The sequence below is a fragment of the Mus musculus genome, chromosome 1 (assembly GCF_000001635.26).
Source record: "Mus musculus strain C57BL/6J chromosome 1, GRCm38.p6 C57BL/6J".
NCBI classification, from domain to species: Eukaryota; Metazoa; Chordata; class Mammalia; order Rodentia; family Muridae; genus Mus; species Mus musculus.
In genome coordinates, this window is record NC_000067.6 from 75,265,567 (window position 1) to 75,281,071 (window position 15,505).

Below are 15,505 nucleotides of genomic sequence, written 5' to 3' on the forward strand. Positions count from 1 at the left end.
CTTTATAAAGCGAATTAAAAAACCAAAATGGTTTAGTGAAAAAAAACCACTTATCTAGACTTCACAGTTATTGACATTTGGGGTGTGTTTGCTTCCTTTTAATATTTATGGTAGACATTATGAAATTCCTCATAAATATTTCAATATGCATCTCTAGGAAATAGGAACACTTTTCTACAATAATATCACTTAGAACTCAATTCATATTCAACTGTCTCAAACTATTTCCAAAACGTCTTTTTGGCTATTTGTTCAAATATGAGTCAACCAAGGATCACTGTTGCATTTAATTCTTTTCTTTCTTCTCTCTCTCTCTTCCTCCTCCTCCTCTCCTTTTGTTTTTGTTTGTTTGTTTGTTTGTTTGTTTGTTTGAGGCAGCGTTCTCTGTGTAGCCCTGGATGTCTTGGAACTCTCTCTGTAGACCAGGCTGACCTCAGACTTAGAAATCTTCCTGCTTCTGCCTGATGAGTGCTGGGATTAAAGGCATGCGCCATCACCTCCTGGCTGAATATAATTATGTTATTAATTCTTTTTAACTTAGCATAGATACCCAAAGTCGCCCTTCTTCCATTTCCCGCACTGTCACGAAGAACAGAAAGCAGGTCATTATTTTCTGTGGACTCCTCCTCTTCTCGATCTGTCTCACGGTTGATCTCCCTGCATGGCCCCTCCGTACAACACACATGTTCTTGGCATTCCCCTCTGTAAAGTAGATAGTATACTTGATGCGCCAAATGGGCTGGATCTTTTTAAATGTAAACAGAATATTGCTTTATTCCAGGAGATGCACAATGCCTGGCTATGCTACTACATAGGAATGCTAAAACCGATAACGAGTCTAAAGCTGAGCCAGCCCCATCTTTCCTAGTCTGATGAGCATGAACAAAAAACTCATGGGATCAAACATCCACTTTCCATCTAGATTCATAGTCATCGTCGTCGTTGTCGTCGTCGTCATCCTCCTCCTCCTCCTTCTCCTCCGATCTGTGTATGCTTGGGATGAAACTCAGTAGCTCTGACATGCTAGACAAGTTCTGTACCATTGAGCTACATCTCAAGTCATCAATGGTGATTTGTTTTGTTTTGTTTTTTGTTTGTTTTTGAGACAGGCACATGTTCTCTCTCTCTCTCTCTCTCTCTCTCTCTCTCTCTCTCTCTCTCTTTTAGTTTTTTGAGACAGGGTTTCTATGTATAGCCGTGGCTGTCCTGGAACTCACTTTGTAGACCAGGCTGGTCTCGAACTCAGAAATCTGCCTGCCTCTGCCTCCTGAGTGCTGGGATTAAAGACATGAGCCACCACGCCCGGCTTCATCGATGGTGATTATTGACGAAAATATTTCATTTCAGTCTGCAGACTGTGCTCTTTTCTCTTTCTCTCTTTCTTTCTCTCTTTCTTTCTTTCTCTCTCTCTCTTTCTTTCTTTCTTTCTTTCTTTCTTTCTTTCTTTCTTTCTTTCTTTCTTTCTTTCTTTCTGACATTTATCAGTATTTGGTCATTACCCTGAAATACGATGCCAACTGGAAGTAGAATATATTCTTCACTTTTGCTCTTTACCTACTTGCAGCCTAAGTAGTAGTTGATGTAGTTACCTCAATAGTGGCTAGCGAGTTTTCCTAGTGTCTTCTTGTGGTTTTTCTTTTTTTGAACATTACTATTTATAAATTCAATGTGAATTATTCAGTCACAATAATTACTCTTTTTGATATTTAAATTATCCCCAAACAAGCCAGTGATTGGTCCTTGAATCACATTCCAATGTCCTTTTGAAACACCCTATCAATCACTAAACCCACCTTTGTTTTTGTCACTCTGAGATGTGCCTGGTTTTTCTTTTTCATTCTCTCTGAAATATGGAAGTAGCAATTGATCTACAGGGCTGTGGTAGCTTTTAGTAAGGGCTGATCTTAGAGGCCAGGATTTGGATGCTAGGGGTGACAATGGCAACTGACAGACACTGACTCTAGACCTTTTCTATGAGCAGAGCCAGGATATTAAGATAACACACACACATAAACACACATGGACACTCACCTACGAACACATACATGAATATATACATATGAACACACACATGAACATATATATATACAAATGTGCACACACACATGTGCACACTCCAGCCAATATTTAATCATGCTTTACTGAGTTCTCCACACTTGCAGTTCTTTATTGTCCTGCTGGAAACTCGGGTTCCTGATAACATTAATATAACCACTTGTATGTTTGACACACACCTAACAATGTACATAGAATAACACAAATATTACTCTACTAATAAAACAGTAAGGGTCTGGAGCGATAGGTCAGTGGTTAAGAGCACCTGCTGCACTTGTGGAGATCATAGGTTCAGTTCCCAGCATCCATGAAGAGATTCATAACCATCTGTACTACCTTCTTCTGACCTCTTTGGGTACCATGCATGCATGTGGTGTGCATACATACATGCAGGCAAAACATGCATACACATAAAATAATAAAGCAATGAATACATGTTTTGAGATAGAATCTTACTATATAGTTTTGGCTGGCATAAAACTCTATGCAGATTGGCCTGGAACTCTTAGAAATCTTCCTGCCTCTGCCTCCCATGTGCTGGAATTAAAATGTGCACCACTGTACACACTTGCCCTAAATTTTGCCTTTAAATATAACTTCCAAGGATACAGCATCAAAATGTTGTGTCTTAGGATTGTTTCAAACATCTCTTTTGTTTGTGTTCGTGTAGTTATGATTGACAATTTGACATGTAATTGGGGCTTTTGTTTCCGTTTATTTCTAGTTTCATGGCAGTGCCTTATATTCTTTATATAATTTTATTTTGAACCTTTTGCAAAACAATGTAATTGCAAGACACCTATACTATCTCCCCGCTCCCCACCGTTCACAGTGTTCCATTTGTTTCCCCCTTTTAAAGCTGATACATTGTTAAATATCATGGAAAAACATGCAAAACAAAAGGAAACATTTTAAGGTTTCATGAACAACCAGGCAACCCAGTTCCAAAAGTAAAGTGCTTCTAGCAGCCCAGAATGCTGACTGAGCACCAGACGCTGTCTTTCCTCAAAGCTAACTATTATCACTCACTGCCTACCTTGCTTTGCTTTCATGTATGGTTCAAAGCTAAACATGTCACCTCTAACTGTAGGTGGATTGGGGGTCATCCAGTCTTTCTTGGACTGCCATGAGTGGAATGGCTGTGTTTGTCCTGAATTATTTACTACTGTACCTGCATGCTGGAAGAGGCAGGTATACAGTCCAGTCTACTAGGGAGGTGGGGAACGGGACATGTGTACACTATCTCCTCCTCATCAATCCCTTTTCACCTTCCAGGTGTTCCCATCTGGCTAACCTAATGAGCATCTAGAAGAAGAGCTATTCATTCCCAGCACTCCCCTGGAACAGAAATGGAAGTGAAAATTAATGAAAGGAAAATTACAATAGCAGAATGTGCACATGGGATGGTAGGATTTCCAGCCAGGCTATGTGACTGATGGCCACACACCTCTCTGCAGGAGGCTGTGGGAGGCTGTAGTAACAGGACCCAGGGGCCCAGAAGGTGTGGCTGAACTCCTACCATCCCATGAAGGCGGAAGTCACTGCCCACCAGGTCTCTGGGGTTCCAGGCCTGTGCTCCACTGGGAACCAGGCTGTCTGGGCACAGTTCACCATCCCACAGCAGAAAACATAAAGTGGCAGACAGTGGTGGCACACACCTTTAATCCCAGCACTTGGGAGGCAGAGGCAGGCAGATTTCTGAGTTCGAGGCCAGCCTGGTCTACAGAGTGAGTTCCAGGACAGCCAGGGCTACACAGAGAAACCCTTCCTCGGAAAACCAAAAAGACAAACAAACAAAAAACATAAAGTGTCCACTTATTTACCCATTATTTGACTTGTTTCCTCCCCCTCTTTTTTTTTTTTTTTTGGAATCATTGGTCAGTATAAGTTGCTTTTCTTCTTCTTTCTGTGTCTCTTTGTCTTCAATTTTCCCTTTTTGTAAGAACAGCAGCCATGTCAGACTAAAATTTATTTTGATGAGCACATTTTAACTAATTCAGCTGCAACAGCCTTACTTACAAATAAGGTCATGTCTGGGGCGGGGGGGGGGGGTTGGGGGTGTCTGGAAATTAGGATTTGAACACAAGTCGGGAGGAGACAATTCAAACCATCCTAACAGTTGCCGGGTCCAGGAGCTCTCCTGTAAGACTTCTTGAATTGGTGTCATTTCTCACTCAGTCAGGAAGGAGCAATCCCTGCTCGTCCTGCTCCTAACCTCACCCTTAGGCAAAAGCTTCACCTTGCTACAACTTCCACTGCCCCTCCCTCTTTCAGACGATCTTCGCGATACCTGTCAGTCAGGTGCCATTCAAATAGTGTCATATGGTCCTTTAAAACAAAACAAAACAAAACAAAACAAAACAAAACAAAACAAAACAAAACAAAACAAAACGGGTCTACTTTCCTTTTATAAGTTTTTGTCTGGAGCAGAACAGTTGGCAGAGGACTAGGGTTTGTCCCCAGCTCCTGAAGTGGTTTGTGACTGTCTGTAACTTCAGTTCTAGGAGATCCAACACACTTCCCTGGTCTCCCGAAGGCACCAGTCACATGGGTGGTGCATATGCATACATAAGATAAAAAAAAAAAAAAACCACACAAGTCTTTAAAAGTTCCCATCTTTTTCACCTATTCAATCTGTCTCACAGTTCCAAGTTTCAAACTTCAAAATTCCAGACTTCCAAACTTGCACTACAGTGTTTTCTTTCTAACCTCTGCCACTTTTTTTTCTGGAGGTGGAAGATTAGAAAGACCAGAGTTGGACCACATAGGTCAACTTTGATTTTTAGGATATGACTGAGGAGGTGTGTTGAGAATGAGGTACCTGTATGTAAAAAGAATGGCCCATGCAAGGTTTTAGACACATTGGTCCAAGGCAACACAATTAGGGCCAAGTTGCTAAAGGGAGTACAGGGAGAGAAGGTGGAGTGGGCTGAAGGAATCAACAAGAATCTGACTACTCTGATGGCCAGACACATTGCTTGGACTCTTCCCTAGAAAATTATTTACAACCAAGCCCCCCCAACAGTATTGTACGCAAAGTATTATTCCCAACTGGCTCATCAAGGCCTAGAGGAGTGTGTAGCACACAGTAGCCTCAGTAGGAGCTGAGTCAAAAGAGAAGCGACATGCAGTAATTCCTGCATGAGATAATCCTGGAAATCACAATTTAGGACTGAAAAACTCAGTCATATTAAAGATGAGCATGGCCAGGCAGTGGTGGCACATGCCTTTAATGCCAGCAGTTGGAAGGCAGAGACAAGCAGATCTCTGAGTTCAAGGCCAGTCTTATCTACAGAGTGAGTTCCAGGACAATCAAGGCCACATGGAGAAATCTGTCTCAAAAAAGGGAGGGGGTCACTGGCATCTGGCATCCTCAAGAATGCTGTGAATATGCTTCAGAACTGTCCACAAGGATGGAGGGATTGCACATTTTACCACTAAACTAAAGTCCTTCTCTATGCGAGAGCTTCCTCAGAAGCACTGTGAAGATGATAAAAATCCCAGGTCCTTCCAGACTGTCTGAATCACAGAAAGGCACCCTATATACATTTCCAGGCAAGAAGCAGAGAAGTCCATGGCTTGGGATGGGAAAGTGTCAGTGGAGACAGGAACTATCGACTTGCAGTGGTTGGGTGATAAAGATGTGGTCCAGGAGCTAAGAGATGGGATGCCCACTGTGTTTGCTCTCTTCAGACACCTGAAAGAATCTATACTCTCCCAGACTTCATGTGTTTTGAGATTATTAAATACATTCACAGAGGAACTAGATACAGTCTCGGGAGCTTGACTCAATGGTACTCAGGGTTAAGCAAATGAAGAAGGAAGGTATACGAGGGTGTACTGGCTAGTTTTGTGTCAACTTGACACAGCTGGAGTTATCACAGAGAAAGGAGCTTCAGTTGAGGAAATGCCTCCATGAGATCCAACTGTAAGGCATTTTCTCAATTAGTGATCAAGGGGGAAAGGCCCCTTGTGGGTGGGACCATCTCTGGGCTGGTAGTCTTGGGTTCTATAAGAGAGCAGGCTGAGAAAGCCCGGGGAAGCAAGCCAGTAAAGAACATTCCCTCCACGGCCTCTGCATCAGCTCCTGCTTCCTGACCTGTTTGAGTTCCAGTCCTGACTTCCTTTGGTGATGAACAGCAGTATGGAAGTGTAAGCCGAATAAACCCTTTCCTTCCCAACTTGCTTCTTGGTCATGATGTCTGTGCAGGAATAGAAACCCTGACTAAGACAGAGGTGTTTGGAAGAGTAGCAATAGTTAAGGGATTTAATGGGTGCAAGGAACAGACGAATGGAAAGAACTGACTAGGGGCAAATATGAATTTTCCTTCCCCAACACGTGAAAGGGTGGGCAACTAAACCATCCAATATGAATAGGGTGCCATGGGAGAAGGCTGCCATGACAGCTGTGGTCACCTCTCACACTCTCTATTTCAGAAAAAGGGGGGAGGCAGACACCAGTCTTTGACCAAGCATTCAGAGCTTGGTCAAAGCTTTCTCTGTCCTTTTCTCCCTTGGGAACATCTGTTTAATTCACGTTCCATGCGCCCTCCCTCAAGACAAGCTCACAGAAAGTGTTTGCAGGAAAATCAACTTTAATTATTCATATTTGGGTCATCCAAGAATTGCCCCTTGGATTGGAGGGCATTGAGGAGGTTCCCGGAGAAAGGGATCTTATGCAACGAGATCTCAGTCAGCAACAAGGTTGAGGCCCACAGTGGGGAATGGCCCAAAGAAACCCTAAAAGAAGAAACAAAGGAATTGAAGTCAGGCTGCAGGGACATTGTGCCTCCTTACCTGCTCTCCTTCCTCAAATAAGTAATAATTGTTTGATCTGAGTAAGCCTTCCCGATGGTGACTCAGCCCAAGGGTTGTTAGCCCAAGACCCTGGCTCCCACACACAAGCCCCACCCCTGCCCTGTGATTTTCCATTATACTGGGGGCTGGAGAAGAACGGCAGAACTTCATTCGTGTTCCTGGAAGCTCTACAACAACCAGTTCCACACAGGTGGGTCTCTGTCATTTATCTCATATTGTGTTACCCCAGCAACTAATTCAGGTTTAGAAATTCTAGCTGTCATGCTGCAGAAATGGGAGCTTGTTTTCCTGGAAAGTATCAAGGGCTGGGACCTACTTCTCACAGGCTGTCTCTAGATGGAAGGTGTGTATACAGAAAGCAGGAAGGGACAATTATCAGTTCCTTTGCTACTGCCCAAATCCAAGCCTTTCCCACCTCCATGGACCAGAATGGCCCTTCTCTCACATCCCCTTTGTTTCCATTCTTGTTCTTCTTACTTTCTATTCACCTAACACCATTGTAGTGTTTTTTTTTGTTGTTGTTGTTGTTGTTTTTTGTTTTTTGTTTTTTAATGAGGGTTAGGGTTTTGCTCTGTAGCCTTGAACTTACAATTTTGTGACCTCAGCCTCCTGAGTACTAATGTCCCACCATGCCTCACATCTAGGGTGGCCTTTTAAAAACTAAATGTCCCATTAGGACATTCTCTTCCTCAAAGTATTTCAGTAGCTCCCCATCGTCCTTGGAATAAAATGTAACACGTGCTCTGTGAGCCCCTGCATGGGCTTCCTTCTATCTGATCAGCTGTCACTGGAGGTTTCTGCTCCTCTGGAGGGCCAGGGCCAGGGCACTCTTGCCTCTGGACATTTGTGGTTACAGTGCCCTTCCTTTGTGATTTCTTCTGCCACTCTCTTGTCATTTGTGTCTTAGCTCTAAACAAGCCTTTTTATTATTGATAAGTCTGATGCTTGGAACAGGCCTTGAGAGAGGGCGAGAATCACACAGGGGAAGCTGGAGACTGGGAGGTCTGGGTCTAGCAGCACAGAGCATGGTAGGTTGAGGAAGTTGTGTAACCAGCCTGTGCCTGTGCCCAGCCAGTACACCAAATTTTCATCTGTAAATATATTAGACATGGTGATTTCTAGTCTGGAATCCAAGGAGATGATCCTTACCCGGTCCATATAGCAAAGCAAGGCAAATGGGGTTGAAGTCTCTGCACCCTGCCTTCACCATATACAGGGGTTTCTCACATCTAAACTGACAATGCTTCCATTTTTGGTTCCTGTTTTAAGTCTGATGCACGATCTTGCAGCCTTTTTCCTCCTTAGGAGCTTTCTGGGGTGTCATGGCCCAGCCCTCCTCTCTCATCTGGATGTCTAGATAGTAGTTTATAAACAAGTAGGACTACCCTTTGGGTACAAGAGTTTATTTGTTTCACCCCAACACCCATTCCCTCCTTTGTACCTGTTCCCCCTCCCCCCACCCCCATTTAAACACACCCTTTTGGGTTTAGTCTCCTTGGGCAAATTGAGCCACTCACCTTGGTAGGATGGGTGGCCTCTTGTTTGGTGGCCTTTGGGATTACTTTGGTGGTAAAGCATCGGTCCCTGTTCACCTTGACTGTTGGACTCTAATGGGAGAGAGGAATCAGGAGTAAGGAAGGAGGCAGGAAGGATGAGATGGTCTTACCAGGAAATCCAAAGGACCCAAAGTCGAGGCTTTGCAATTTGGGGGAAGATAAATGGTCTCACCTTTTGGGGAGATAAGAGTTGAAGTTTCTCCTCTTGCTTGCTCCTAGAAGAGTCAGGGATGACAGGAGGAACCTAGGCTTGCCAACCCCTCTCCCCCTTTGTAAGTACAATTATTATGCCCCATGGAATTGTTCCCCTAGAGGTAACTGCTGGAGCTCAGTACTTCTGGTAGCTTCTACGTACAGTTCTAGTACCCTACACAGCAGAGGCCTACCACAGGTTTCCATACCTCACCCCAGCGTTTGCCGTGGGGGAAACTGCCTTCATATCCTTCCTGCATGGATACTGGGGGTGGAGTCTGCTGAGGTGCTCCACCTTTTTGGTCATTAACTCATAGGCTATGTCATCTGCCCAGAACATGCCTGTAGGGTGAAAAGACAGACTGAATTGGCACCAGGGGCCAGAGTGACCTCTCCCTCAAGTATATGTAAGACTGATTTTTTTCCCTTGACTTTTCATTTCATTCTATATATCATTATCAATATCATTGTGAATGTGTGTGTGTGTGCATGTCTGTGTGTACGTGTGCATGTGTGTGTGTCTGTACATGTGCATGTGGTTGTTGGAGATCAGAGTAAGATTTATGCCTTTATAAGTGGTCTGAACACTGGAACCAGTTCATCTGCTCAGTGGCAAGTGCCTTTACCCACTGAGCTATCCGGTTGGTTCTTCACCTTGTGTTTTGAAATAGGGTCCTTCACTGAATTGATTAGTCTGAACTAATAACTGTCCAGGGATCTCCATCTCTACCCTCCCTGCCACCCACACCCTCCACTGCACTGGTTTCACCAGCACACACCACTACTCCTGTTCTGTGTGGTTGATGGGGATTAAAACTCAGGACCTCACAATTGGATGGCAGACACTTTCCAGCTGAGCAACCTCCCCAGACCTAAGATTTAATATTTCTGACAGATTCCCTGCTGACGACACCCATGCTGCTGGTCTAGGATGCACCTTGAGACTTACAGATCTAAGGAAGCGCATACTTCTTAAAGTATTGGGTATGATAATGTGGATTCAAGGTAGATTTCTTCTCCTACCTACATGCATGTGAACATCTATGGAAGGGTCAGCCTTCTATCAATAATGGATTCCCTACTACCTTCCATCTCTCTCTTCTACTACATAGCTTCCTCGCTTTCTATACAAAGGCTGAGGTTTGCAGCTGGTCTCTTGGCTGAGCACTTAAGGAATCTCAGCTCTGGGGGGTGGGGTGGGGGTGGGGGACTCAGACTGTGATAGAGGTTGGGACCAGTTCCAAGGACCTGTGTGCTGTTTGTTCTCTTCCTGGGTGTTCAGCAGCCTCTTCTTCCCTTCCCCACTAAGGTAATAAGAAACTAGAGGCATCCAACAACAGAAATCCTATCCCCTGGCCAATAGTCTTTTACTATCTCCCCAACAGCTGACCAGGACCCCACCTCTGCTCTGCAGCTTTTGCTTACCTTCGGGTACAATCTGGTGGAATATAAGTTGTAAGTACTGGAAGACTGAAGCAATAAGTCCTTGGAATGTCCAGAGCTGTTCCGATCCCACTTGGCCCTGACCATCTAAGAGCAAAACAGGGTGCTGTCAGCAAGCACCTTGGTCAGATTCACTTCAAATCCCAGCTGAAGAGACACTGATATCTCCCCCCCCCTCATTGTTAACAATAGAGACAGGTTCTTTCCTCCTCTTCCACATCACCCCTGGCCCCTGAACTCTGTTTACTCTTCTTATTGTTGCTTGAGATAGGACCTTTTACAAATAGTTGCAGATGTCCTGGAACTCACTCTGTAGACCAGGCTGGCCTCGAACTCAGAGATCTGCCTGCCTCTGCCTCCAGGTGCTGGGATTTATGCTGAGTACCAGCACACCTGGCTTTCCTTCACTCTTGGTATCCATATCTAGCCAAGAACCAAGCACACAGGCAAAAGTAGCATGTGAAGGTGCAGGTGGAAAGAATCCTGGGAGCCGCCCACATGTGATGGACGGGGAGAACATGAAGAAGCAGATGAGCTGCTCCCTGAGGAAAACTTGGAAGGCAGGAGGGATTGTGGGAAAGAACTTGAATCCTTAGAAAGAAAGTACCAGCTCCCAAGGTGTCTTCAAGAAGTTGGGTCTCGCCGGGTGGTGGTGGCACACACCTTTAATCCCAGCACTTGGGAGGCAGAGGCAGGCAGATTTCTGAGTTCGAGGCCAGCCTGGTCTACAGAGTGAGTTCCAGGAAAGTCAGGGCTACACAGAGAAACTCTGTCTCAAAAAAAAAAAAAAAAAAAAAAAGAAAAGAAGAAAAGAAAAAAAGAAAAAGAAGTTAGGTCTCAGCCTACTTTCCATACCAAATCTGAAGATGTTCAAGACTCTAATACAACATATTATTTGTATGTTACTTATACATATCTTTCTGCATACTTTATTTTCAATCGCATTTAGCATGTGTGTGTGTGTGTGCACATCCACACACGTGAACACATGCACATAAAAATATAAGCCACAGCATGAGTCTGGAGATCTGAGGACAACGTCCATAGTCAATTCTCTCTTTCTACCGTGTGCATCCTAGGGAATCAACTCAAGGTTGTCGAGCTTGGTGGCAAGTGTATTTATCTACTGAGTCCTCCTGCCAGTCTCTTCCTGTATATTTTAAACAACCTCCCAATTATTTATAATAGCCAATATATAACGTAAATAGCTGTTTTATGCATTGCTTAGAGAATAATGACGGTGCATGTGTCTGCATTCAATCTATAGTTGGTAGAATTGAGGACGCAGAGTTTCATGATGAAGAATGTGGGGGCAGGGAAGGCTGACTGTATTCCTATGTGTAAGGTCTGAAGGTTGGGATTTTTTCCCCTGAAACACAATTTGCTCAATGGTGTGTAAGAGAAGGGCAGGGATGAAGGATAAGTGAGTAGTGTTAAAGAAAAAAATTCTCCCTGTTCCACTTCAGTTAATTAAAAAACAAACAACAACAATAAAACAAAACAAAACAAAACTCTTTGTCTTGCTATGTATCTCAGGCTAGCCTCAAATCATAGGTCTTCCAAGAATGGGCAATTCTCTCCCTCACTCCATTCAGATAGATTCACAATACAGTTTCCTGGCCCTAGAAAGAAGTAGAGGTTCTAGTGTCCTGGTAAAAAAGAGAACTTCCAAAGAAGAGGCTATGTTCAGTCTGAGAGGGTGTCTGGTAAAGTACATGGGGAAACCAGGATCCACAGAATGGGCTGGAGCTGTCCGTGGTGCTGAGGAGGGTCAGATGTAGTCATTGCGGGCGGTAATGACAACGCCTTGGCACCTGCACTTCCCACCCCCCATTCTACTCCGTTCCCACCCTGCCTCAGTTCTCCCCTTGTTTGACACCAGATCTCCACCCGCAGTGTTTTGCGAATCCTCTGCATTGGCTTCCAAACCCAAGAATCCCGCAGGGAGATGGGGCGTCAGACTAGGACTTTGTGCAATGGTCTGCGCAGGTATTCTGAGGCTGCGCAGTCTTTCCCCGACTGTTACCAAGTGAGTGCCGGCCAGGTCCATCCAGGATGGCGCAGATCAGAACAGGAGGAAGTAGAATGGTCTCCCTCCAACCTGTTTCACCCCAACCTAGCTTCCCCCACTTCATGAAACCGGGTCCAGCCCCTGTACTCTGCAGGTTTATGGCTGAGCCTTGATTCTGTCTCTCAGCCCCACCCACTTATTCCCTTGATAAGATAACCAAATACGAGCACTCCTGGTTTTCCACTTAGTCCTGGTTATCTCTTTCCTGACCCCCCCCCCCCCGAAACGTCTGGGGTGTACTGCAGCCACCCTTGGCTCATCTGTTTTTCCTACTCTTTCCCCAACCCCCAACCTTTCCCTGGGTCGTTCCTTCTGTCTAGACCCTGAACACCAAATGCCAAGACTGCTTCTGTCCCGCTGAAACCCTCTGCGTTTCTCTATTGTCATCCTAAACGGTTTTCCTCCTGAGTCTTTTAGCCTTGAAGGCCAGAACCTCTGCTCTCAGAATTGCTCTCTGGCCTGTCCGCACTCCCCACCCCCACCCCAAGTTCTCTCCTGACCGTGGGCGTTTATGTCGCTGCAGCTGCCTGGACGACTGTAAAGCAGAAGGAAGCAGACCAGTAGCTGAAGATGCCCGGAGCCCGCGGGCTTTAACGAACTCTGCATCTTGGCTGGATCCAAACTCACGGTTCCTCGAGCTAGGTCGTAGTGGAAGTAGCAACAATAGCCAGGGGGCCTGTGCCAGGATGTCACTTTTCACCCTCTAGCGCTAGAGACGCGACAAGAGATCTGCAGAGCCCTCCTCTGCAATTCGGCCAATCACAAGCAGGCTCTGCCCCTGCAGCTGCTTACCCAAGTTAGCCATCCTCTTTGGCCTCTCTCCATTCTACCTTTTGGAATTTCTGCCCCCCACCCTCTACACACTTTTCCAGATAAGCCGCCATTCTCAATCTCCAAGGAAGGAGAGACTGATTGCATATGAGATGGGGGTGGAAATGGAACCAACTTCATGTGTTTGGTTGTGATATTTAAATATGAACTGCGAGGGAAGAGTGAGCACTCAGCCTGATGACTGGTTATTGCCTTCGACCTCGTTTTCTCTTCATCCATTTAAAATCTTTTAGCAACCATATGGGTTCAACCCGCAAAACACTGAATGTCCATCCTTATTTTCCCACAGCCATTGTGGTTGCCCAAATCCTAACCACCGTACACTTTAAAATAGATCTATTTCGATAACTAAGTACCTGGCACACTGCCACTTGTCCCGTGCCATGTTTCTAAGCTCCAATGTTAAGTTTTGTTGTAAAGTGGGTGTTTTTTGGGTTGATGCTTTGTGGAGTCTCTGGATTGCATTGTCTTTCTTCAGTATTTACTGCTCAGGGTGTTTTGAGACTCGGTGAGGTGTTTAGGAAGACCCTCTAATTTTGTGGGTTCTGGCTCCAGGCTTTGCCTCCTTAGAACCGTGGCAGCTGCCAAAATCTTTGCTCAGATATCTGGCTTTTCCTTTAGGCTCTTGGAAATCTCACCCCTGTGCATGTGCTATTTAGAAGATAGCTGAGAATTTAGGGGAGATTTGCATTCAGATTTCAGGTTCTCTCTCTGTAGACCACTCATTACCCAGAATTCCTCTTCAGTTTCTGGCTGCCTTGGCACCTAAGAACCTGCAACTCTGCTCCCCAGCCTGTTCCACCATTACTTTCTGCTAGAGTCTGTTGGTGCTGAAGGGAACGGTGAACTGTCCGCCGTGTCGTGGGGGGAAATGTAGAACTCACCTGGTGGAACATTTACTCACCAAGGGTTATGATCCCAATCACTTTTCTTCCTTTTGTTTGGACTCTGTGTCTTCACACAGTTTCATTTGTCTTTTGCCTGGAAAAAAAAAATATATATAGTCAGTATATATTAACAGGACTGTCTGGCACAAGGTGTTTTCCCACGCCAGGATCTGAAAGTTTGTTGTCACCGATTATATGCTTAACATTTTATTTTTTAAATGATTTATAGAAGCAATTTGAGAGGTGCTATAAAACAATGAATTGGCATATACCACCCAGGAGGGAAACTTAAGACTCAGGAAACCATAAAGGGAAGCTTGTTAAGACTCAGAGAAATTTCTTTTCTTTTTTCTTTTCTTTTCTTTTCTTTTCTTTTCTTTTCTTTTCTTTTCTTTTCTTTTTTCTTTCCTTTCTTTTCCTTTCTTTTCTTCCTTCCTTCCTTTCTTTTTTTTTCAAGAAAGGTTTTTTCAGCCAAGGGATATCTAGTAACTCACTCTGTAGATCATGCTCGCTTTGAACTCAGAGATCTGTCCGCCTCTGCCTCTGCCTCTGCCTCTGCCTCTGCCTCTGCCTCTGCCTCTGCCTCTGCCTCTGCCTCTGCCTCTGCCTCTGCCTCTGCCTCTGCCTCTGCCTCAAGTGCTGGGATTAAGGATGTGCAACACATCCTTAACAACACATGTGGCACAAGACTCAGAGAATTCTAAAAGAGGGCTTCTTAAGACTCAATGAACAAACAATTTAGACGCTCCAGGAAGTTGATGAAAATGATCAAATGTATAAGGTTAAATAAGCAATAGGGACAACTGAGATGTTCATACTTACATGATACAAGGGGAAAATTGCCTCTGGCAAATTGTCCTCTGACCTACACACACATATAGGTGTCCACACATATGAAATAAAACAACATGCTGGGCAGTGGTAGCACACACTTTTTAAAAAAGATTTATTTATTTTTGTGTGTGTAAGTACACTGTCACTGTCTTCAGACACACCAGAAGAAGACATCAGATCCCATTACAGATGGTTGTGAACCACCATATGGTTGCTGGGAATTGAATTCAGGACCTTTGGTAGAGCAGTCAGTGCTCTTAACCACTGAGCATCTCTCTAGCTGCCCCAGTAGCACAGACTTTTAATCCAGGCACTCAGAAGGTAAAGACAGGCAGATCTCTGAGTTTGAGGCCAGCCTGGTTTACAGAGTGAGTTCTGGGCCAGACAAAGCTACACAGAGAAATCCTGTCTCGAAAAACCAATAAGAGACTCTCAGGACTCAAAAGGAGGGATCTTAGATGAAATGCTCTACAGTGGGGAGAGGGAACTTGTAGAGTCCACCTCCAGTAGAAAGACAGAGCATCAAGTGGAGGGATGGGGTTGCCATCCCACAGTCAAAAATTCTGACCCAGAATTGTTCCTGTCTAAAAGAACTGCAGGGACAAAAACGGAGGAGAGTCTGAGGGAAAGGAGTTCCAGTGACAGCCCTTGTTGGTGTAATGCTTTGTATATGCTCAGGCCAGGGAATGGCTCTATTAGAAGGTGTGGCCCTGTTGGAGTAGGTGTGTCACTGTGGGTGTGGGCTTTAAGGCCCTCATCCTAGCAGCCTGGAAATCAGTATTCTGCTAGCAGCCTTCAGATGAAGATATGGAACTCTC

The 15,505-nt window shown here is 44.8% G+C and overlaps 1 protein-coding gene across 2 annotated transcripts; it reads right to left on the reverse strand.

Moving 5' to 3' along the window:
- Positions 1 to 6,630: 6,630 nt before the first annotated feature.
- On the reverse strand, positions 6,631 to 12,849 carry Resp18 (regulated endocrine-specific protein 18). 2 transcript variants are annotated; one of them, NM_009049.2, is made up of 6 exons: positions 12,636 to 12,849; positions 10,047 to 10,151; positions 8,831 to 8,963; positions 8,602 to 8,644; positions 8,391 to 8,480; positions 6,631 to 6,795 (listed from the first exon to the last, which is right to left on the reverse strand). In NM_009049.2, the coding sequence occupies exons 1-6, from the start codon at positions 12,739 to 12,741 to the stop codon at positions 6,745 to 6,747; spliced, it is 528 nt and encodes a 175-aa protein (NP_033075.1). In that variant the 5' UTR covers positions 12,742 to 12,849; the 3' UTR covers positions 6,631 to 6,744. The 2 variants fall into 2 exon arrangements, 1 of the variants encoding a protein (NP_033075.1); NR_138251.1 differs by lacking the exon at positions 8,602 to 8,644.
- Positions 12,850 to 15,505: the final 2,656 nt, after the last annotated feature.